At 45.2% G+C, this 25,230-nt stretch overlaps 1 protein-coding gene across 1 annotated transcript in view; it reads right to left on the bottom strand.

The window, feature by feature from the left end:
* Positions 1-1,810: 1,810 nt before the first annotated feature.
* LOC309560024 (butyrophilin subfamily 1 member A1-like) overlaps positions 1,811-25,230 on the bottom strand; it is a 190,818-nt gene continuing 167,398 nt past the window's right edge. Inside the window, exons 3-8 of the mRNA XM_082263523.1 lie at positions 19,062-19,340; positions 14,772-14,888; positions 13,794-13,814; positions 11,687-11,707; positions 4,164-4,190; positions 1,811-2,432 (exon numbers count right to left, since the gene is read on the bottom strand). Coding sequence (XP_082119649.1) covers positions 1,888-2,432; positions 4,164-4,190; positions 11,687-11,707; positions 13,794-13,814; positions 14,772-14,888; positions 19,062-19,340 — 1,010 coding nt within the window. The 3' untranslated portion in view covers positions 1,811-1,887. The remainder of the gene's footprint in view (positions 2,433-4,163; positions 4,191-11,686; positions 11,708-13,793; positions 13,815-14,771; positions 14,889-19,061; positions 19,341-25,230) is intronic.

Genomic DNA, 25,230 nt, shown 5'->3' with positions numbered 1-25,230 from the left:
AGTTATTTGTGCATCAAGCGTTCGTTATTTTCCAAGACAACTGACCACCCTTATGAAGGGTACAATGTTTGTGCTGAAGACCAGGGGAGGACTGGGCCAGGGGGCAGGGGGGAAATTGCCCCCTGGGCCACTCTGATGCCCCGTAAAAAGGTTGCACTGCTTCTGCCAGACATGCCTAAAGTTTTCTGGTGAAGAGAAGTAAAACATTCCTGCTGCTGACCTACTGAGTGGGGGTTGAAAACAAGGACAGAGTGCAGGCCTCCCCCCCCAGCATGGATGATGTAAACTGTGTCTGAGCAGAGGCCGCTTCCATGCCCCACTGGGCACTCTCCTCCAGCCCTAACCAAGCTGTCCCAACTCCCCCCAACAACCCCCTGCTGGCCAGGTCGGGAACCCCGATTCAGCCGGTGAGTAGAGAATACCTGGAGTGGAGCTTCAGCCTGGAATGGGGGTCAGGAGGAGGCCGGGAACAGGGAGAGTGGGAAGGGGGCCAAATCGCTGCACCATGGACCTCTGATTTGTACTTGCCCCCTGGGCCAGAAGTTGCCAGTCAGCCCATGCTGAAGACTGTGCTGGACTGACTAGATCAGTCGCTAGTTGTAGATGAGTGGTAGTGTGTGTGAGTATGAGGAGTTTCTCCTAGTAGGTTGTGCCCACTATTGGATAATGGCGATGAACCCTTTGGGGTCTGGACTGCTGCCCTTTTGGTACCGCCTTATGGTTATTTCCGCATGTAGACTTGGTAAAGTAGGAGGGAATAGGTGCCTAGCATCCATATGAAATACGGGTTTAGTGGTAGATAAAAAGTTGCTTATTAGAAGTGGCGAACAGGTCTATGCTGCCCCAACAACCACAGCTGTCACATTGCCAATTTGTTTTTTGATACCTTGCAAATAGGTAACCAGCTTGGAAACCTTTCCATTTAAATAGCTGGCACCAACAGATAGCTCTGAAAAAGGGGGAGTCCTTTCCCTGAAACATGTTGGCTTGATGTGCTTGTGCTCCACTTCCAATAAACATCTTATTGTCTAATATTAGACTTGTATTTCTTTGCACAGTGGGTTCTCCTTCCTTCCTACTTTTCCAAGTCACCATTACGAAGGGGGAATTGTTCCATTGACCACCAATGTAAGGGGACACTACTATTTTCACAGTTTTTGTTTCTTTTTTTGGCCGTTATTTGTTTCATTTAATTATTTTTGCCAATATAGAGCAGGGGGTGTTGTAAAATAATCTGCTATGGATGTCCAATATTCTACTTATGCCTGTTCTACAACTTACTGATCAGGGGTTCTTTGACACCTAAAAATTATTTCAAGGCAAGGGTTCCTTTGTGGTGAAAAGGTTGAGAACTGGTCCTAAAGTGAACCTGTGCTTTGCCCATGCAGGTCATATCAACCGGTTTTCTTTTACGCCCCCCTTCCCAACAACACATGCCCACCTTTCCCCAATTACCCTCCATCCCACCACCTTTTCAGGAGTGAAACAAAAAGCTTTCAGGTCTGGGGAGCTTTCAACTGTTCCCATGTGACAGTGATGAGGCTTGGGGATTGGCTGCTTAGGGACCCAGGCTGTCCCACCAGTGCGGGGAAATAGTCATTAACCTTTTGTTAATTCCTAATTGCAGCCTATAGAGCTCACAGGGTTTCTTATTCTCAATTTCTTGTTGAGGAGCAAATCGAAGCAAATCGAAGATAAGTGTAACCAGCATTAAAGTGAACCTGTTGCAATTTACGTGGAAAAGCCAATAACACTGAATAGTTACATTCTTGCCTTTACGTTCTTGTCCTTACAGTGGCTGGTTTGGTGAGAGATCACCTCATTGGTTGATGTGCATTACTTCACTTTGTACATTTCTCTACTCAATTTGTTCAGTATCTTTTGGTGTCATGCCAAACCATCATTTTTACGTTTTAATTGCATTCTGCCGCCATTTTTGCCGAGCCAGAAGAATGGGACAACACTTTCTCTTTCCTGACCCACATCAGTGAAGGAATATAGCATATCCCAGCTCCGGGGGTCATAGAAGGTGAGCTTCCTTGGGCCTGACAGATTGAGGTAGACCCCGACTTTCTGCAAGGTGCCTCCCACCACGGGCAATGGATTCTCTTGTGTGTCTAGGGCGGAAAATGTCTCCGTGAATCGGGCGATGCACCAAATTAGCGTCTGGGGGCGAAACATGTAGGCATCACCCCTTCTTTGCAGCTGTGGAGAAGCAACGCCAACTGCCCACTCCAGTCCATCTCCCACCTCCACCTCCCAGTAGTGGCAGCCATGGGTGAAGGCTGGGAGGCCAAGGCAGCAACGTTCAGTCTCGAAACGGGCATTGCTTGGCATGGGTATGTCGGGAGGAGGCTGGTTCATGAGGGTTAGGAAGTCATCAGTGACGGACAGCTCTGGATAGGTGGTCTCAGGGGAGAAGGTGATGTATTCTGCAAGGAAACAGCAAAGGTACTGATGAGTCTCACAATCTTTTTTTAAGTTGTTTTATTAAAGCTGAACTCTGGGCACAAAACTGTTATACATGTAGTACTTTTTCCCCAAGTTCTTTCCTCCTTTGTAAGCCTGACTACAAGATTGTACACGGCATGCCCCATCTCTAGCGGCCGTCTGACAACATAGCCAGCAAGGAGATGGCTGATTGATAACTGACAATTCAGTAAATAGAACTCTGTGAGTTACTTAATCTTGACCCCAGAACTCTTAGCGTTAATTAATCCTGATCCATGAACTCTGTGCGTAACCTAATCCTGACCCCTGCATTCTATGCATTACTTAATGCTAACCCACTGAACTCTTGGCCTTAAACAATCCTGGAAACTGAACTCTGTGCAGTCCTTAATCATGACCCCTGCACTCTCAGTGTTACTTACTTACTCCTGACTCCAACATCTTGTGGGGTACCTAATACCTACTCTTGACCCCAGAACCCTGTGTGTTACTTACTCCTGACCCCAACACCTTGTGTGTTACATACTCCTGACCTCAACACCTTGTGTGTTACATACTCCTGACCTCAACACCCTGTGTGTTACTTACTCCTGACCCCAACACCTTGTGTATTACATACTCCTGACCTCAACACCCTGTGTGTTACTTACTCCTGACCCCAACACCCTGTGGGTTACCTACTCCTGACTCCAACATCGTGTGTGTTACTTACTCTTGATCCGAGCACCCTGTGGGTTACCTACTCCTGACCCCAACATCTTGTGGGGTACCTACCCTTGACCCCATCACTCTGTGCGTTACTTACTTCTGACCCCAACATCTTGTGTGTTACTTACTCCTGACCCCAACACCTTGTATGTTACTTACTCCTGACCCCAACACCCTGTGGGCTACCTACGTCTGACCCCAACACCTTGTGGGTTACCTACTCCAGACCCCAACATTGTGTGTGTTACTTACTCTTTACTCCAGCACCCTGTGGGTTACCTACTCCTGACCCCAACATCTTGTGGGGTACCTACACTTGACCTCATTACTCTGTGCGTTACTTACTCCTGACCCCAACACCCATTGGGTTACCTACTCCTGACTCCAACATCTTGTGTGTTACTTACTCCTGACCCCAGCACCTTGTGTGTTACTCCTGACTCCAGCACCTTATGTGCTACTTACTCCTGACCCAAGCACTCTGTATTTTATTTACTCCTGAACCCAGCACCCAGTGTTACTTAATCCTGATCCATGCACTCTGCATGTTACCTAATCCTGATCCATGCACTGCATGCTTTGCACTCTTGACAGATAGCAGCATAGGCTTAGGTTTTCATAACTATACCAATTTAAGCCCCATTTAGGCCCCACCCACTATCACCAAATTTTGGCCACACCCACAATCACTTGCGGCATGCTGTGCTCACCGCATCATTTCCCTTCTCAGGGTGCCCAAGCTATGTTTTCTTTATACTTTCCATATCTGCCCCTTGTTCCAAAAGCCTGTGGCTGATTCCAGGGCATGTTAAAAAAATGAGAGAGGATGTTATTTTCTGGGTGTGGCTACATGCGAGGGTGTGGTTTTATGGACGGGGTTAAACGTGGGCGTGGTCAGTAGGGTGTTCCTGGATAACATTTTAAATACCTGGTAACCTTATTTAAAACGCATTTCAATACATGCATTAAGAGGGAGGGAGGTCTGGAATCTGGAAGACACTTACCTGGACTCATCACGGCTTTCCTCCAATCTAAAATTAGACAACACAGGATATGTCAATCAATCATTAAAGAGAACCTGTCATCAACTGAAACATTTCAGATAAATGATTTCTTATTCACTTGCGATGTGTCTCTGTACTCGCTAGAACATTTGACCAATCCAGGAAGAGTCAGTTCCCAAGCACCGCCCCCTGCTTACCTGCACATCATAATATCTATATAATAAATAATATCTAACAAATAGACAGTGCTGCACATAAATGAGTACACCCCAACAGATTTACTTTCCTTTAACCTTTACTTTACTTTCAGAGTCAACATTTTCTATGAGATATTATACTACAGAATATTACCACAAATGCGGGTCATTGATTGCAACCGAGATCTTTTAATTTGCACACACAAAAAAAGTATTTTTCCTACCAAATTTATTGAAGACCATGTTGCAAAAATGAATACACCCCAATGAAAGTCTTAGGAGCAAGGCTAAATTTTAGACAGCAAAATTCTAATTAATCACTTCTGGACCGGAATATTTTCGCCCTTAAGGACCAGGCCATATTTTGCGATTCGGCACTGCGTTACTTTAACAGACAATTGCGCGGTCGTGCGACGCTGTACCCAAATAAAATTGTTGTCCTTTTTTTCACACAAATAGACCTTTCTTTTGGTGGTATTTGATCACCTCTGCAATTTTAATTTTTTGCGCTATAAACAAAAAAAGAGCGACAATTCTGAAAAAAAAAAAACAATATTTTTCACATTCTGCTATATGACATTCCCAAAAAAAATTTTTAAAAATCAAAATTTTTTAACATTTTAGGCCAATTTGTTTTCTGCTACATATTTTTGGTAAAAAAAAATTGCAATAAGCGTATTTTGGTTGGTTTGCGCAAAAGTTATCACCTCTACTAACTACGGGAAAGATTTATGTAATTTTTATTGTTTTTTTTTGTTTTTTTACAAGTAATGGCGGCGATCTGTGATTTTTAGCGGGACTGTGACATTGTGACGGACAGATCGGACCCCTAACTGACATTTTTACACTTTTTTGGGGGGACCAGTGACATTACACCAGTAATCAGTGCTAAAAATATGCACTGTTATTGTAATAATGACACTGGCAGGGAAGGGGCTAACCCTGTGGGTGATCAAGGGGTTAAATGTGAGCCTAGGGGAGTGATTCTAACTGTATGGGGGCGTGGCTTGTAAAATGATCATAGAGACATGTGATCCTCTATAGGAGGAACACAGGAGCTCTGTGATCATTCCAGAGATATGCAATGTTGCTGTAATGACACTGCCAGGGAAGGGGTTAACCTAGTTGGTGATCAAGGGGTTAATTGTGAGCCTAGGGGGTGTCTTCTAACTGTAAGGGGGATGGGCTTGTAAAATTAACACAGAGACCTGTGTTCCTATATAGAAGGATCACAGGGGCTCTATGATCATTCCAGGGAGAAGAACGGTCAGCTGTGTTTACAACAGCTGACCGTCCTTCTCTTTCAGCGAGGAGCGATTGCGGGTGTCAGGCAGCCGCCAGCCCCGTGCATCGGAGTCCCCTCTGCCGAGTGGGGGCGGAAGCGCGCCACCGGCGGCTCGCGCTCGCCCCCTAACCGCAGGCGCGCGACCGACGCAGCCCTATGTCGGTTTGTGCAGGAGGGCCAGCCTGCCGCAGTATATATGCGGTGGGCGGTCCAGAATCGATTAACAAGAATTCAACTACAGGTGAGTGAAATGATTCCTTAAACAGGTGTCCCTCAGACAGGTGACTATAAAAGGGCGGTACTTTACAAAGAAAACCCCTCCCATTTCATGGTGTCACCAATGGCACCACATGGAAGAGAAATGTCACAAGGGCTGAGAAATGAAAATCATTTCTATACATAAGAAAGGTGAAGGCTACAAATTCAGCCAAGCTTTACTTCTCGGTCAGAATACTGTAACAAAAGTGATACAAAAAATGAACAAAGATGGAACTGCAACCATCTCACAGAGACGTCCAGGCCGTCCAAGGAAGGTAACGCCTCGACAGAAGCGTCTTCTGATGGGAAGGGTTGAAGGAAATTGTCATGCAAGTTCACTGCAGTTAAGTAGAAAGCCAAACTTGGGTGCCCTGCAGAGGAATGACATGCATGGATCCATAAATAAAGCCTCTCCTAAAGTCCATGCACAAAAAAGCCTCCCTAGAATTTGACAGGGCCCGTGCTAAAGAAGAAAAAACCTACTGGGACTCTGTACTCTGGAGTGATGAGACCAAGATAATTGTTTTTGGAACTGATGGTTTCAAAACTGTATGGCGTCGCAAAGGTGAGGAGTACAAAGAAACATGCATGGCGCCTACAGAGAAACATGGTGGTGGGGCTGCATGAGTGCTGCTGGTGTCGGACAGCTGCATTTTATTGATGGTATCATAAATTCACAGATGTACTGCTCTATATAGAAAGAGAAGATGCTACCATCACTCTACCGTTGGCATCACTACCATCACTCTGCCCTCTGTGCCCTGGGTCGTCGTGCACTTTTCCAACATGACAATGATCCAAAACACACATCTAAGGCCACTGTTGCATTTCTGAAGAAGAACCGGGTGAAAGTGATTCAGTGACCAAGTATGTCTCCTGATATGAACCCAGTTGGGGAACACCTATGGGGAATTCTGAAGAGACAAGTTGAGCCTCACTCTCCATCCAGCCTCTAAAGCCCCCATTCGCACCTCTGCGTTTTGTAGCTTGAAGCTTGATGGTCCAAAACGCTGGAGGAGAAAAAAATCAATTATTCTCTATGGAGAGGGTTCACTTCTCCACTCCAAGTCGCCTAAAGCCTAACTTCTGAAGCCCAAAAAAGTTCTGGAGCTTTTTTTGTAGCTCAAATCAGGCATAATTGAGCATTTTGGCGTGTTTTTATCCCCATAGAAATAAATGAAAACGCATCGTTCATGAGTTTTTGTGCGCATTTGCGCGTTTTGTCGTACATATTTGCGTGGTTTTCTGCTCAAATGAAAAAAAATAAAAAAATAAAATAGTAATAATATATTTTATTTATTTATTTATTTCAGGTTCTTATATAGCGCTGTCAATTTACGCAGCGCTTTACATATACATTACACATTCACATCAGTCCCTGCCCTCAAGGAGCGTACAATCCAATTTTATACAGGATCCAATTAACCTACCAGCATGTCTTTGGAGTGATATATGAATAAATAAAACTAAAATAAATACAGAAATCACAAAAATCATCAGAAATAATAAATAAATAAAATAAATGAATAATATGTAATACATAAATAATAAATAACCCCTAACCTTAAAAATGTTTTAATAATCTATTATTATTATTATTATTATTAATAATAAAAAAATAATAATACATAAACACCTAACCCCAAAAGAACAAATAAATTACTATTACTAGAATAATAATGTATTTATTTATTTAGTGTTAGAGCTCTTTCACACGGGCGTTGCGATCAGATCCGCCTGTCAGTTTTTTAGGCGGATCTGATCGGATGCCCCATTCAGCCCTATGGAGCAGCGGATGTTAGCGGTGACATGTCCGCTGACACCCGCTGCCATCCGCATCCGATCCTGTCCGTGAAATCCGGACAGATGGAAACCCTATTTTCCATCCGTCCTGGGGATCGGATCGGATGGGATCAGATGAGAGCGGACAGGCGGTCCGCTCTCATCCGATTCCCCATAGAGAGCAGCGGGGGCTGTGACACCTCCCTCTCTACACTGCAAGCGGAGACGGAGCTGTCATCCGCCGGCTCAGCGGGGATCGATCCCCGCTGAGCAGCACGGATCCGCCTACGGAGGCGGACCGTGTGAAAGAGCCCTTAGGGTGTTTAGCTATTTATTATTATTATTTTTTTAATTTTTTTTAAGGGTTAGGCCCCATTCACACTGGGGCGATCCGACTTCCACAGGCGACCTCCGAGGTCGCTGTGCGAGCAGCGCGCCGCGACCTCGGAGCGGCCGGCACAGACTTCATAACATTGAAGTCTATGACGGTCGCTCCTGGTCGCCCCAAAGAAGCTCCCGACCCTTTTTCTAAGTCGGAGCGACTTGTGTCGCTCCTATTAGAACGGGTCCGCTGCTTCCCTATGGAAGGCGACCTACGGCGACCTGTGAGGCGACCAGGTCGCCTCACAGGTCGCCCCAGTGTGAACGGGGGCTTAGAGGTTTAAGTTAAGGGTTAATCATTTATTTATTATTACTTAGTACTCATTTATTGAATGTATTTATTATTACTTAGTACTCATTTAGTGCCGGTTCACACTGGGGCGACCTGTGAGGCGACCTGGTCGCCTCACAGGTCGCCGCAGGTCGCCTCCCATAGGGAAGCTGCGGACCCGTTCTAATAGGAGCGACACAAGTCGCTCCGACCTAGAAAAAGGGTCCGGAGCTTCTTTGGGGCGACCAGGAGGCGACCGCCATAGACTTCAATGTTATGAAGTCCGTGGCGACCGCTCCGAGCTCAGGGCGCGCTGCTCGCACCGCGATCTCGGAGGTCGCCCCTGCAAGTAGCGTCTCGGTAATGTGAACCGGCGCTTATTGAATGTATTTATTATTAATTATTTATGATTCTTTTTATTTGTGTATTTTTTTTACATTTATTTATTATTTTATTATTATTATTAATAGTAGTAGTATTAACACCCTAAAAAAAAAAAAAAAACTAAATAATAACTATTATATAACCCTAATCCTAACCCTAACCCCTAATCCTAACCTAACCTTAATTCTTACCCCCTACCCTAACGAAAAAAAAAAAAAAATAATAATAATAATAATAATAATAAATGAATAATAATAATACAAAATAAATACAGTAAACCCCCCTCCATTGCGGGGGTTACGTTCCGGACCCAGCCACGAAAAGTGAAAATCCGCGAAATAGAAAAACCCTATTAAAATGCATTGTAGGCATGATTTTTTTACTGTCACTGTACGTGTAGAAGCATTTTAACCACTCTACTACCGCTCACGGTAATACTACTGCGGCAGAGTGGCTCGTTCCCGTCCAGTCCCGTAGTATTAACGTGACTGGACTCCTCCCCTTCTGGGCGGCGCTTGCGCGCCGCCGGAGGCTCGCTCCCGCTGTTTTCATTCACAGCGGGAGTCGGGCCAGGGGAGGAGCAGCGGCGATCGCCGCTGCTCTTACGCGATCGTCGGGGATCGAGTCTGGAGATCCGCCCGCTGTGTGTAAACACAGCGGGCGGATCTCCATAGTGACAGGGAGTGACAGATCGGACTGTTCAGCATAGCTGGACATCCGATCTGTCCATGAATCACATAGTCACCTCCCCCCCTACACGTCAGTAAGCACCAGGCATACATTAACCCCTCCCTCTCCAATAAAATTAACCCCTTCCCTGCCAGTGTCATTTTTACAGTAACAGTGCATATATATAGCACTGATTACTGCAGTAATGTCACTGGTACCCCCAAAAGTGTCAAAAATGTCAGTCAGGGGTCCGGTCTGTCCGCCGCAATGTCGCAGTCCCGCAAAAAAAATCGCAGATCGCCGCCATTACGCGTTAAAAAAAAAACACCAAAAATGACAGAAATCTTTCCCTTTGTTAGTAAACGCAATAACTTTTGCGCAAACCAATCAAAATACGCTTATTGCGATTTTTTTTACCAAACATATGTAGCATAAAACAAATTGGCCAAAAACTTTTAAAAAAATTGGTTTTTACATCTTTTTTGGGGGGAATTTCATATAAAAAAATGTGAAAAATATTGTTATTTTTTCAAAATAAACGCTCTTTTTTTGTTTATAGCGCAAAAAGTAAAAATCGCACAGGTGATCAAATACCACCAAAAGAAAGCTCTGTTTGTGGGAGAAAAAGGACGTAAATTTCGTTTGGGTACGGCGTCGCACGACCGCGCAATTGTCAGTTGAAGTCGCACAGCGCCGAATCGCAAAAAGTGGCCTGGACGGAAGACAGCAAAATCCTCCGGTTGTAAAGTGGTTAAGGTCTTTAAACACACTTTTAAAACAATAGAAACTCATTTAAACACATAAAAGATACTAAGAGACAGAGCAAGAGCTATGGAAAACACAAAAATATTTCATTTTTAATGATTTATATAGTAAAATAACATTACAAAAAAAACGCGAATTACCGGGACCGCAAAAACTGAACCGCGATGTAGCGGGGGATTACTGTAAAATCTGATGGAAAAGGTAAAAAAGCTGAAATGCTTAGCAACAAATGATGCAACACATGATAGTTTTCTCTATTGGCTAATAAAAAAACACCAAAGCTCTAAAGCGCCTTATAAAAACGCACAAGTTGCGCATAAAAACGTGCCAAAATCATGCATAAAAAATGTGTGCAAAAAAAAAAAACGCTCAAAGATGCTATGCTCAGGTGTGAATGCAGCCTAAAGTCCCGTACACATGCACCGATTGTTGGCCGACCGATCGGCCGTCTTTTGTCCAGTGTTGGATGAAATGTGCTCTAGACTTGCACTGGACTTTTGTTGGCCAACAACAACCAACTTCAGAAGTGATGCCATGTGTTGGTTTACTTTCCCTGTGTTTTTTCTTCTCTGAGCATGCCCAGTCTTGCTCATCAGATTTTTGTCTGCCGAAATCTGTACTGACTGACGGAAAATCGGCCGTTGTGTTGACGGCCAACAAAAATTTTATAGTCTGCACACCAGATTTTATTCGGCCGAAAAGTCGCAGTCGGTTGTCGGAAGCATCATCCTAACAAGCCGACAATCGGACGTTGGCCGAAAATTCACGGCCAACAATCGTTGCGTGTGTACGAGGCTTAAAAGACGTCCTTTTTGAAGAATGGAAAAAGATCGATGTTGCAGAATGTTTGGGGCTTTTATGTAATCTCCAGGCGTAAAATGATTTTTCACCTGCTGCAGGACAGTACATTGCGGGCGGGGGGGCCGTATAGGAACAGTGATGTGCCTGTATGACCCTGGCCCCTTTCCAGTACAGGGCATGCGATTGCTCCAATCCCCTCCCCCACCAACACCTGCTGTGATTAGACACAGTGGGGATTTAGTTAGCAGGACCCAGCCAATGATTTATGACCTGCTGATCGGCTGTGTCCAATCACAGTCCAGAGCTCTGTGTTCACAAACAACACTGAGCTCTGTAATTTCATTTAAAAAATAAATAAAAATAATAAAAACCCAGTGGTAATCAAATGCCACCAAAAGAAAGCTCTATTTGTGTGGGGAAAAAATGATATAAATTTCGTTTGTGTACAGCGTTACACGGCAATTGCCAGTTACAGTAATGCAGTGCGTAAAAGCAAAAAAAATGCATCGGTCATGTAGGGGGGTAAAACCTTCTGGAGCTGATGTGGTTAAACATTCATGCGCAAAAAAAAAAAAAAAAGGAATAAAAAAAAAGAAAAAAATGTCTCTGACAGCAAAAGGGTTAAAAGATTGTGAATGATTCATACCCAGTCTGCATTGTCTGGGGGGGCCCCCGCAGTCCATCCCTCCCCCCCACTCCTTGCGTAGGAGCCCCCCCCCGTTTTACTTACCCACTTCTGAGCACAGCTCACCTGGGTGACCACAAAAAGAAAGAAAGACAATTAAATCTCCACCAGAGCAGGAAGAAGAGACAGAGAAATAAATCGCTTCTCTATGCAAATCATTTCCTAACTCATCAATATTAAAATATGACCTTTCCATCGTCACTCCGCACACCGTCACCTTCTACAGAGATCACCAAATCCAAATGTCACTTCCTTCCAATATGGTGACCCCGGGGACACTCCTTCTACAATGCTCCCAGAAATCACAATTCTTCCTCCTGTGATTGGTCTACAGCTTGTCCCAGAAGGCAAAACTGGTGAGATACCCCCTCTCCCCCAGATACCCCCTCCTAAGGGAACTCATATTCTGCATAACACGAGTGAGATTGCTTGGGTGGGGAATGTTCTGTCCCTCCTATATGTATTTCTTTCTGTTTTGGTATTGTACTATATCTAGTTGCTATTGTTCTTATGTATGCTGACATCTAGAGGTGGTTTAGGGCAATCACAGCACTGAATTTATTATCTCCCTCTGTTTTTCCCTCCTGTTTAGTGCTAGTTAGTTCTGTTGTGGTATTGTACTGTATCTGGTTGCTATTGTTCTTATGTATGCTGACATCTAGTGGTGGTTTAGGGCCATTACGGCATTTAATTGTGTACCTCCCTCCTGTTTAGTGCTAGTTAGTCTTGTTGTGGTTTTGTACTGTATCAGATTGCTATTGTTCTTATATATGCTGACATCTAGTGGTGGTTTAGGGCAATCACAGCACTGAATTTATTATCTCCCTCTGTTTTTCCCTCCTGTTTAGTGCTAGTTAGTTCTGTTGTGGTATTGTACTGTATTTGGTTGCTATTGTTCTTATGTATGCTGGCATCTAGTGGTGGTTTAGGGTCGTTGCAACATTGAATTTAGTATGTCCCTCTGTTTTCCCTTCTTGTTCAGTGCTAGTTAGTTCTGTCCCTCCTTTATGTATTTTTTTTCCTGTTTTGGTATTGTATTCTATATTATTGCTTCTATTGTTTTTCACAGCTTTGGAGTTTGTATCTCCCTCTGTTTTCTGGTTTTGTTTAGTGCTAGTTAGTTCTGTCCCTCCTTTATGTATTTTCTTCTGTTGTGGTATTGCACTGTATCAGATTGCTATTGTTCTTATGTATGCTGACATCTAGTGGTGGTTTAGGGCCATTACAGCATTTAATTGTGTACCTCCCTCCTGTTTAGTGCTAGTTAGTCTTGTTGTGGTTTTGTACTGTATCAGATTGCTATTGTTCTTATGTATGCTGACATCTAGTGGTGGTTTAGGGCCATTACAGCATTTCATTGTGTACCTCCCTCCTGTTTAGTGCTAGTTAGTCTTGTTGTGGTTTTGTACTGTATCAGATTGCTATTGTTCTTATATATGCTGACATCTAGTGGTGGTTTAGGGCCATTACAGCACTAGATTTGGTATCTCCCTCTAATTTATGGTCTTGTTTAGTGCTAGTTAGTTCGGTCCCTCCTTTATGTATTTTCTTCTGTTGTGGCATTGTATTATTGTATTATATCAGTTTGCTAATGTTCTTATGCATGCTGAAATCTAGTGGTGGTTTAGGGCCATCACAGCATTGGATTTAGTATCTCCCTCTTTTTTTCCCATCCTGTTTAGTGCTAGTTAGTTCTGTCCCTCTTTTATGTATTTGTTTCTGTTTTGGTATTGTACTGTATCAGGATGCTATTGTTCTTATGTATGCTGACATCTAGTGGACATTTAGGGAAACAGTTATATTTCCCTCAGCCAGTGTTAGTTCTTACAGAGGCAGGAGATAGCAAAATCCTTGTTTTTTTTACACTTCAAAAGCCTGGAAAAACATCCTCTGTGTTTAAATTATTTGAAGTAAGAAAAGTATTAGAGTGAATGTCTGTGTCCTATTGAAGAGTTATACTGCCTGTGGATGGTGCTAGGTCAGCAGATGACCATACTGGGTTTCTGAAGGCGTGTCCATGCATAAAGTGGCATTTGCCACAGAACAGTAATATAGATAAGATGGGAAAGGACATGACAATAGAGAAAGGCGTCCTTGCAATGTATAAAAGTTTACATATATAATGTATCAGTATAACTCCATAAAAGCTTACCATTTCTTGTCTGGAGTGCCTCTGCAAAAAAAAAAAATAAAATAAATTAATTAATTATTTAAAAAAAAGAATAAAAAAAAATGAAAATAAATAAATAATTAGAAAATGAGGGTAACCAACTGAATTAAATATAATACTCATTTAGTATAGTGGAGCTGTCAGTAAGTTGAAATGTCCCCATATACATCAACAATATACTTGTTTTATAAAAGCTTCACCTTTCATTATTAAAATGCCGTCTTTATGCTCCAGTCAAGGATTTTGCCTAGACTAGAGTCTATGCCAACAGTCTGCTGCAGGCAGTAGGAAGCATTTCCTCAGTTCCCCCCCCCCTCCTCAGATCACTCAGACTGTCCACTGTAACATTGAAGCAAGTCACAAGGCTGTAGGAGGGGCTAATCTGTGTCAGCCAAGGACTGCACGGGCACCAGGATTTACGTGATTGTGCCATCTCTGAGCTGGCATCTCAGCCCAGGAAGTAGAAGTAGACTCTGGATGATACCTGAACAAAGATGGCACAGTCCTTCTGGAGGAAAAAAAAACAGTAGATGAAGATATTGTTGGGGGGAGGGGAGTCCTCCCGGCTTTCTCCTGCTCTCTGAAGGCATTGTTGGGGGGAATCCTCCCGGGTTTCCCCTCCTCTCTGAAGGCATTGTTGGGGGGAATCCTCCCGGGTTTCCCCTCCTCTCTGAAGGCATTGTTGGGGGGAATCCTCCCGGCTTTCTCCTCCTCTCCTTGCCACTTCCAGCGCTGGGCTGACAGAAGTAGTGATGCCGCTGTCACTACTCCTGTCAGTCTCATAGTAGAAGAAGCTTGCAGTGCCCCCATGCCTACAATACATGCTGCGCCCAGGGCAGCTGTCTCTTCTGCCCACCCCTTGTCCTGGCCCTGTCTCTGAGAGGTAATGAATACTGGAAGGGACACATTACTGAGGTCCATTGTTAGATATTAATAAGTGCTGACAATGTTCCTACTCACCTTTCTGGGTTATCTGTCCTTTTATAAGAAATATCATACAAGCTGCACCGACCAGGAATAGGGAAGTGACAAACAGGAAGGCATAGGCCCAGGATGAGAGCCGAGGGAACATTTCCTCTGTAGAGACAAACAGCCAGTCACTGGTAAATAGAGATACAGACATAGCGCATATCCACACACACAGCGCCTGTTAGAAACAAAATAATCCACCGAAAATTCATTGTGAGTTCAGCTACACTATTTATAAATTATTCGCCCTGTGAAACTGCATGTTTATTCCTTCTGTGGGAATGAGGTCAAAATCGAATGTTATTAGGCTGTATTCTTCCCAGGTCTAATGTTTGGGAAATAAATAATTATTTACTGTAATGGTCAGCGCCATCTAGTGGCCATAATTACATCGTCCACTGCACCTAGTGGCTGTAATGACATCATCAGCGCCACCTAGTGGTCGTAATGACATTGTCAGCGCCATCTGGTGGACATAATGTCATCCTCCACTGCACCTAGTGGCCGTAATGACATAGTCAGCGCCATCTAGTGGCCGTAAGGACATCGCCAGCGCCATCTAGTGGCCGAAAGGACATCGTCAGCGTCATCAAGTGGCCGTAAGGACATCGCCAGCGCCATCTAGTGGCCGTAAGGACATCGTCAGCGCCATCTAGTGGCCGAAAGGACATCGTCAGCGTCATCTAGGGGTCATAATGTCATCGTCCACTGTACCCTGTGGCCGTAATGACATCGTCAGCGGCACCGAATGGCCTGTAATGACATTGTCAGCGCCATCTAGTGGCCATAATGACATCGTCAGCTCCATCTAGTGGACATAATGTCATCGTTCACTGCACCTAGTGGCCTTAATTACATAGTCAGCGCCATCTAGTGGACATTATCTCATCATTCACTGCACCCAGTGGCGGTAATTAGTGATGGACGAACATCTGATGGGACGGTTCGGGAACGCGATCATGCAAACTCGCTCAAATGTCCGCGAACCGCAGGTTCGCGGCGGGTCCCATTCATTTTAATGGCAGGCCAACATGAAAAACCTCCAGGTCATATTTGCAGCCACAAAATACTTACTAGCTGTGCACACATAGTCCCACAACATGGACACTGACATACCAGAAGTATTAAGCGAATCTGCGATCGACAAGCATTCTTATTTTAGGATGAAGAAGTCAGTGTCGGCCAGTACAGGCCCCAAAAATTAGCCCACAGGCGTTCACCTGACAGCAAAGAACTTTGTATTCTGTATAAAATCTTCCAGTAAATTTTGTCACTGTGTGTAGCAGAGTTAACGCAGCAAAAGAGGCAAAATTGCTGCAGTACCCAAATACACTATTATGAAAGTATATTGTTATATAACACCCCGCTTCAATTTGTTGTTTTGGGGGGCCACTGGTTTATCACACCAGTTATAATACTTATAATAATATATATATATATATATATATATATATATATATATATACAGTAAGTATATTATATATATATATATAAATATATATATATATATATATAATAAAGTACTTTTTTCTAATTGTGTTTGTCACTCTTTGTAGTTGTAGTATCGCTGCAGAACTGCTGCAGAACCGCTCACCAGTCACAATGCTGCACAATACAAATCCACTATATTAGAAAGTATATTATAAGTGTATTACACCCCTATATACTGCACACCAAACAATAGTACACCTATACCAGTCCTTAAAAGGACTTTTGTGGACCTATTAGCAATAGCAAACGATTTGTGTCACTAACAATCTGTCCCTGCTCCACACAGCAACCTCTCCCTACACTGACAAAAGGCAGAATGTAAAATGGCAGCCAGGTCAGGTCTATTAATAAGGTAGGGGGTATGTCAATGTGCTGAAATGTCTCAATCGGCTGTCCTGTACCACCTGATGGATGTGTCATGGGTCAAAGTTTTTCACAATGTAAAAGAATATGGCGGTCACGAATATCACCATATGTTTGCATGTTCGGCGAACAGCGAACAAGCAAAGTTCGCTGCGAATCGACCGCCGGGCGAACCGCAAGGACATCTCTAGCCGTAATGACATCGTCAGCTCCATCTAGTGGCCGTAATGACATTGTCAGCTCCATCTAGTGGCCGTAATGACATTGTCAGCTCCATCTAGTGGTCATAAAGTCATCGTCCACTGCACCTACTGGCCGTAATGACATAGTCAGTGCCATCTAGTGAAGCACATAAAGTCAACCTTGTGTGTTGAATTTCTGACCAGACCACAAGCTAGCACTAGCTGGGATCAGCTGGCAACCTAAAGCCCAGTAGTGGTAGCCAGTACAGTGGGAAATGGTCAGCATCAATATCAGAAGCTCGACATGTTTTGCGATATTTCGCTTCTTCAGGAGCTCATTTAGTATTCCCACATGTCTCCACTAATGGGGCATAAAGAGAGGCATAACAAGTCCCTCCTCGCAATGACACCAATACATAAATTTACTGTATATGGCAGTGTCAGTAGGGCAGAGATTGATGTCAGTAGTTTATTTATTTATTTATTTTAATATTACTTTTTTTTACAATTACTTTTTTATTATTTTTTTTACAATTTTTTAGGAGCCCCACTGAGGGGCTTTTAGGAAATATCAGGGGTCAAATCAGACTCCTGATATCTCACTTTTGAGAGAGAAAGGGACTGAGGACAGAGATCCCGTCAGGCAGCAGGGGGAATATGCACAGTACAGGGTGATTAGACTGTGCCCAAGCACACATGGCACACCCTGTGCGCACGCCTATGGTTAGCTCCATCTAGTGGCCATAATGTCAAAGCTCCAATAATCAATAATCCACTGCACCTAGTGGCTGTAATGACATCATCAGCTCCATCTAGGGGCCATATTGTCATAGTTAGCTCCATCTAGTGGCCATGATGTCATAGTTAGCTCCATCTAGTGGCCATAATGTCATAGTTAGCTCCATCTAGTGGCTATTATGTGGTATTTTCTCCGGTTCAACCTGTAAATAAAATTGCCCAATACCATCCGATTTGCTGTCCATTTGTGTCATAAGATGAATAGCCCTGCAAATTCTTTTTATAAATACATTGCTTGTATAGTAAGTGCAAAGTTAGCACTCATCTGATCAGGAATCATTGGGCCTCATGGCACAATTTTATGGGGGTCTCGTTGTTAGCTCTCTGTGTAGGAGATGGCACCCGGGCCGGGACTAGGGGGGAGGCTGAGCGGGAACCTGCCCCAGGTGCTGTGTTGAGGTGGGGGGGGGGTGCTGCTGAGTTGGCCACTCATCCCATTTCTTACTCATGGAAGTGACTGCAGTGTCACTCCTGTCAGAAGGAGCAGTGGCCGGTAGATGCTACTAGAGGGAGGATTCAGCTTTCTCCTGCCTCATGTGACTTGCCACATTACCAGAGAGAGGAAGGACAGGCTGTGAATGTCGATCTCCCAGTACAAGGGGGAAAGGGGAGGGGAGGGGAAACTCTGGGTCATAGGGATACCTGATGTAAAGGGAGACTCTTTTGGGAACACCTGATGTAAAGGGTGACTCTATTGGGGACACCTGGTGTAAAGGGGCACTCTTTTTGGGACACCTGATGTAAATAGGGACACTATTGGGGACACCTGGTGTAAAGGGGGACTCTATTGGGGACACCTGATATAAAGGGGAACTCTGATGGGGACACCTGATGTAAAGGGGGACTCTACTGGGGACTCCTCATGTAAAGGGACACTCTGATGTAAAGGGTACTCTGCTGGGGACACCTGATGTAAATAGGGACACTATTGGGGACACCTGGTGTAAAGTGGGACTCTATTGGGGACACCTGATATAAAGGGGAACTCTGACGGGGACACCTGATGTAAAGGGGGACTCTACTGGGGACTCCTCATGTAAAGGGACACTCTGATGTAAAGGGTACTCTGCTGGGGACACCTGATGTAAAGGGGCACTCTGATTTAAAGGGGAACTCTATTGGGGACACCTGATGTAAAAGGGCACTCATTGATATAAACATAAAGTCTGCCTAAATCAAGGATGGGCAGCAGGAGAGCTGTCAGCTCCATCTAGTGGCCATAATGCAGTATTTTCCTAAACCACCTCAATGAGGAAAATACCACATTAAAGCCACTAGATGGCACTAACCATTGTGTTCCAACACCCCCAAGTGTCGGAACACATTTTCTTTCTGTCGCTTTGATGACACACCAGTAATCCTTCTGCCAGATCTGTGCACTAGGCACATTACTAATATAAAAATGGCTCTTCGGCATATAAACTGCACTGAGATTTCGATCACGTACCTGAAATAGTCATATAGAGTCCAGTCGATTTTCCAGACACCGGGTGCCGCACTGCACCATATAGACGCCGGTGACCCGCCTCCTTCAGTAGAACCCGACTCTCTAGTGTGAAAAGTCCATTGCTTTGGTTGGAAATGGTCTCTGAGGTATCAGCGATGAGGGGAACACCTTCCAGCTCCCAATGCATCTCTGGTCTGGGGAACCAATCGGAGGTGAGGAAGGACACCATGATGACGCCATCTTTTAGAGAGACAGACATGACGGGAAGGGAACCTGATCCTGCCAGAAAGAATCAACCTGTTAGCAAATTTACTGACTGCTCTTTCAGTTTTTTATTTTTTTATAGAAGGAAGCCCACCATACAGTAGATTCACTACTCCAGTCTCAGGGAACCCTTGCTACAATTTATATCTACAGCTAACAATAAATAGCAAGATCAATAGGTTTACATTGGTGGTCAGTGGGAGAAGGGCACCCTTTCATCTATGTTCAATTGACTAAAGAATGCTCCTTACATTGGAGGTCAGTGGGAAGAATGTCCCTTATATTGGAGGTCAGTGGGAAGAATGTCCCTTATATTGGAGGTCAGTGGGAAGAATGCCCCTTACATTGGGGGTCAGTGGGAAGAATGCTCCTTACATTGGAGGTCAGTGGGAAGAATGCTCCTTATATTGGAGGTCAGTGGGAAGAATGCCCCTTACATTGGGGGTCAGTGGGAAGAATGCTCGTCACATTGGTGATCAGTGAGAAGAATGTTCCTTACATTGGTGGTCAGTGGGAAGAATGCTCCTTACATTGGGGGTCAGTGGGAAGAATGCTCCTTACATTGGAGGTCAGTGGGAAGAATGTTCCTTACATTGGAGGTCAGTGGGAAGAATGCCCTTTACATTGGTGGTCAGTGGGAAGAAGGAGGAGGACACACCCAAAGAGCTCTCTGTGAGAACCAGCCCTTTTCAAGCCTGGGCCTTGCTTGCTAGCTTGGCCCAGGAACAATGCCTGATCCTGGGGGAGGCCCTGGGAGGGATCCCCCTGATGACACGGGGCCTAGTGAGGAGGAGGTGGAGGACCTGTCTGTGGGTCCAGGCCCTGGTGAGAATGCGGATGTCTTCAGCCAGAAGATTATCAATCGTTTTAGGGCGATTGGGAGAGCGGAAGAAAAACTTAAAGTTTTGAAGGCTGAACACAAATCCTTCAAAACCAAGTATTTCCAGGCCTGGAGTAAAAATCGCACAGCCATGAAGCCTGAGTTACAGGAATTGGAAGAAAGGGTAAAGGAACAATCTTTATTATTGGAAAGGCTGAAAGACAGAAGTGGAGCATTTAAAGAAAAATTTGACAATGAGAGGCGATTTACCAGCCAAGCATCAGCAAGTTCTGTGGATCAGCAGCCTCAGTTAATGGATGACCCGGCTCCATCTGCCTCTGCACCTCTCCCCCCATGCCAGAACTGGGAATCACCAGCGGCAACCAGCCAGGGGGTTGAGAGTGGACATGGATCCCTGACATTCATCCAGCAGATGGAATCACCCCTGAAAGCAGACAGGTTTGTATTTTCTGATGATCCATCAGAAATCCCTGAGGATGGGCAGAGGAGATACAGGCCAGCAAAGCCAGTAATGGTGGAGAAATCCCAGTACACCATGCTGCCATCCAACATGTCTGCCCCATCTGCTGTAGTGGATGGTGTCCCAGGTGAGAAAGAGCTCTGCATACAGCTACCTATTGGAGTTACCGCTGTGGAGAAACCGAGTGCAGACATGCAAGCCCCGGACCATCAGACGAATGTGGATGGACCTGCATTAAACACCCCAGGCATGGATTTTGCTGGTCTGGCTGAGACCAGTAGTCCCACGGCAAGCAAAATGGCTGCCAGCTCCAAAGAGCCTGCTTCATGTTCACCTGAGCCTCCCAGTCTTCCAGTGCTGATTGCTGATGGGGGAGGGGATCAACATAGTTCTGGAAGTGGAATGGAAGTAGCAATGGAAATATCCTGCAATGCTTTACCTGCTGCTGTGTTAAAACAGAATGCTATTTCCACAGCTGAAAACCCTGTCCTAGTGGAAGAGGAGATGACAGCTGGAGTTTTTACCAGTGCAGCAGCTATGGATTCTGCTGTGAAGACAACAGCAATAATAAATATCCCAGCAAGTATAAAAAATGACATTAATGTTAAAGCAATGAATGTGGTGGGTGGTGGTGAAGGGGTTAGTAATGCTGGGAAAAATAAAAATGACATTTCTCCTCCTGCTCAGCAGAGGAAAGATTCGATTGCACAGATCAATCCCGAATCTGTGCAATCGTTATCTGCTAAGTGTGTGTCAGATAATTTAAAAAAAACTGATGGATTTTCTGCTGGGAGGAATGTTGGAAGCTATGCTTCAGCTTTGGGGAGTCACACCAGGGTGGGTGGTGGGAATTCTGTTATTAGTCAAAATTCAGGGAGGTTTGGTGGGTATAGGAGGAGGAATGTGGTACAGTTGAGATGGGTGGGGGATGGAACTCCGCCAGTAAGGGGGAGGGTGGCTGAGTTGATTTTGGAAATGGGGTTTAAAGCTTGTGATATTTTTGCTTTAATTTGCCCGGTGGGGAGTTATGAATTTGATTTGTCGTTTGTAAAACCTGAAAGTTTGGATCTCTTCTGGGAGAGATTTAGGAGGTGCAAGGGCCTTCAGCAGTGGAGTGGTTTGGTGCCAAAAGTGATTTCAAGGCAGCCTCTGATAAAATCAGTGACCATTTTGGTGCGTAACGAATCCATACCAGAGGCTGATTTATTAGTATGGCTACGCCGATATGGCGAGGTCCTCACTCCACTGCGGAAGGTCCTTGATGAGCATGGGATATGGACAGGGGCCTGGACAGTGTCACTAAAATTGGGGGTGCTGGGCGATGTAGTTCAGCACCTTCCCTGCTCAGCCTTTCTGGGTAGGGATAGGCTGACCATTTTCTACCAAGGTCAGCCTAAGGTGTGCAATAAATGTGGTGATAAAGGCCACTTTGCATCGTCCTGCACCCACAAGAAGTGCTCACTGTGCCAGGATTTAGGCCATTTGGCCAGAGAATGCACCCAGATTCGGTGCAATTTGTGCCAGCAGCTGGGTCATCCATATAGCCAGTGCCCAGAGGCACTGCATAACTTGCCAGGATTGGAGACTGAGCTGCAGAGGCTTGATAAAGAAGATGAAGCAGCTGAAGTTAGAGAGGAAATTGTTGTTGCCCCTCCTGTGTCTGTTGTGTCAGATTCTGTTTCCCCTAGTGATGTGGTCCCTGAGTCTGTGTCTGTTGTGTCAGATTCTGTTTCCCCTAGTGATGTGGTCCCTGAGTCTGTCCCTCCTGTTGTTCCTACATCTACTGTGCGTAGATCCTCCAGACTAGCGGAAGCTGCTGGGGGGGCGGGTATAGTGGATCTTCCCCCTCGGCCTACTCCACCTCCAGTCCCTGTCTCTCGACACCGCAAACGCGGCCAAGAGGGTGCAGGGGTGCTGGATGGTGGTGGGGTCGATGGGGTTGAGGGAGGGGTGTCCATGTCCCACGTCTCACCCTCTGTTGTGGAGGATTCGGATGATGAGGGGTGGGAGAGGACAAAGAGGAAGAAAAAGAAGAAGAGGAAGACCAGTAAAGCGGTCACTTCTTCCTTACAGTTAGAGCCAGGAGGGGTTCCTCTTGGCAACACATTTTCGGTTTTATCAGGGGAGGAGTTAGTATCCGATTTATCTACTTTATCATCTATGGATGAGGGGGAGTCACATAGTGTAAAGAGAGCTGTTTCGGGTGATGAGAGTGTGGTGGAGGTTAAGAAACGACTACCCCAATCATCCTGATGGCAGTGCCCGCTCTGATAAAGGTGGCGACCATTAATGTCGCCAGCGTGAAATCTGCAAGAGCTCGTGATATTGCCTTATTTTTGCTCAGTGAGTTTGATGCTGAGATTTTATTTTTGCAAGAGACCTGGCTCAATACTTTGGCCGATGTCCATCTAGCAAAAAGGGAGTGGAGATGCGGTCCCTCCTTTTGGTCTCTTGCGGCTGAGCCTTGCAGCGGAGTTGCGGTTCTTTTTAAAACCGATATGGTAACGTGCCGGCGGATAATTGAGGTAGAAATGGGGAGATGCATGGTCTTAGACGTCTCTGTTAGGGGGCAGGACCTGCGCCTGATCAATATCTATGGACCGCAGTCAAAATGGGACAGGAAATGCCTCTTCACAAAGATCAAGCCCTTCCTTTTTACATCCCAGCAGGTTGTCTTTGGAGGTGACTTTAACACCATAATTAGGCCTGAAGACAGGAGGGTCTCCATAGACAGGCTGGGTTATGATAGCGTTTTTCTTAGAGATATGGTTAGACAAGCAGGCCTGGTAGATGTGCACATTAAGCACTGCCCTGGCAGCACGGGATTCACGTTTCAGAGAGGGAATAGTCAGAGTAGGATAGATAGGTTTTTTTTAAAGGAGAACTCTGCTTTCTCGGCTCCTGAGTTGAGGGCGGTGGAGTTCTCTGACCACTGTATGCTGTCTGTGACTCTGAATGCCTCGGACACTCCACCCAGGGGAAGGGGTACCTGGAAACTGAATTCGGCTCTCCTGGAAGATGTAGAGGTAAGACAATCCTTTGAGGATTTTTTTCAGGCACAGGTTTCTATTCTGGACTTTTGCAGCAGTAAGTCAGAGTGGTGGGAGCTTGTGAAACAAAGGGCGATTGGACTTTTCAAGGCCATAAGTAAGAAGAAGCAGCTTGGTATGTATATTGCCTACCAGCATTTGCGGAGGAAGCTTGATCGTCTTGTCTCGTATGGAGGAGATCCAGGGGAGATCTCGGAGGTAAAGCTTCTTCTAAGGAAGTGTCAATACGACCGGCATGCCTCCTTGGTTCTGGAGAGAGATTATGGGAAATATCACTCGCCTGATCCTTACCAGAACTGTAAGCAAGGCATAGCAGTTAAGACGGTCATAGGTCTGAGGGATAGTACGGGTTCCCTGGTGAAGTCCAGATCAGGGATCCTGGAGATCTTCAGGTCATATTACGCAGACCTTCTGGGAAGAAAGGACCTTAGTCGGGACAGGATGGAAAGCTTTCTGGATTCTACTCCAGGATTGGGAAACGATACATTGCCTTTGATGGATTTGACAGAACCAATTTCAGCGGATGAGGTAGTTCGTGCTATAGAGAAGCTGGCTACCAAAAAGTCGCCTGGGCCAGATGGGTTGACAGCTGAATTTTACAAGTGTTTTAAGTCCATTCTGGCTCCCTTTTTAGCGGAGGTTTATAACAGCTGTTTAGAAGAGGGTTCTCTCCCTCCCTCCATGAGGCAATCCGCTGTGATTCTTCTGTCAAAAGGTAAAGACCCCTCAATAATTGAGAACTGGCGCCCCATCAGTCTTCTCAATGTTGATAGAAAGATCTTGGCGAAGATTCTTTTTTGGCGCTTGTCGTCAGTAGCAGGCGATTTGTTGTCCAATCATCAGCACTGCTCGGTCCAGGGCAGAAGTACCTTTTCAGCAATTTTAGCTGTCCGGGAGGCTTTGGAGCGATGCAGGGCTGCTGGATGGAGAAAGTACTTGCTGGCATTGGATCAGGCGAAGGCTTTTGATCGAGTCAATCATGAGTACCTGTATTTGCTACTTGGTAGATACGGCCTGCAGGGGAGGTTTATTGATTGGCTGAAAACATTATATAAAGGGGCTGAGAGCTTCCCACTTGTTAATGGTTGGGTTGGACGGCCTTTTGAGGTTGGCTCTGGGGTGCGCCAGGGGTGTCCTTTGAGCCCCCTGCTATATGTATTCGCAATCGATCCCTTCATAAGAAGGTTAGAGAGTGGATCGTTGTGTGGGGTGCCTTTGGGCATTGCTGGTGTGCCGCCTTTGAAGGTCGTGGCCTATGCCGATGATGTGTCTGTTATTATCTCTGGGATGGAGGAGGCGCAGGAGGTGGTCTCTGTGATAGAGCAGTACACTGAGGCTTCTGGCTCTAAAATCAATCATGAAAAGAGTGAAGTTTTCTGGATGGGTGAGGAGGGTGAAAGCTTCGAACTTCCGGATGCCTTCCCAGAGCCCCAGCAGGAAATTAAAGTGTTGGGCATCAAATTTGGTCCTGGTGACTATGGTCATCGAAATTGGGAAAGCAGGTTGTTGAATGCCAATGCCAAGGTGGCAAGCTGGAAGAAATGGAAACTTTCC

This window comes from Pelophylax lessonae (genome assembly GCF_965119305.1).
Source record: "Pelophylax lessonae genome assembly, chromosome: 7".
Classification (NCBI taxonomy): Eukaryota; Metazoa; Chordata; class Amphibia; order Anura; family Ranidae; genus Pelophylax; species Pelophylax lessonae.
The sequence above is the reverse complement of the archived record's forward strand: the minus strand, read 5'-3'. Positions and strand labels throughout refer to the sequence as shown.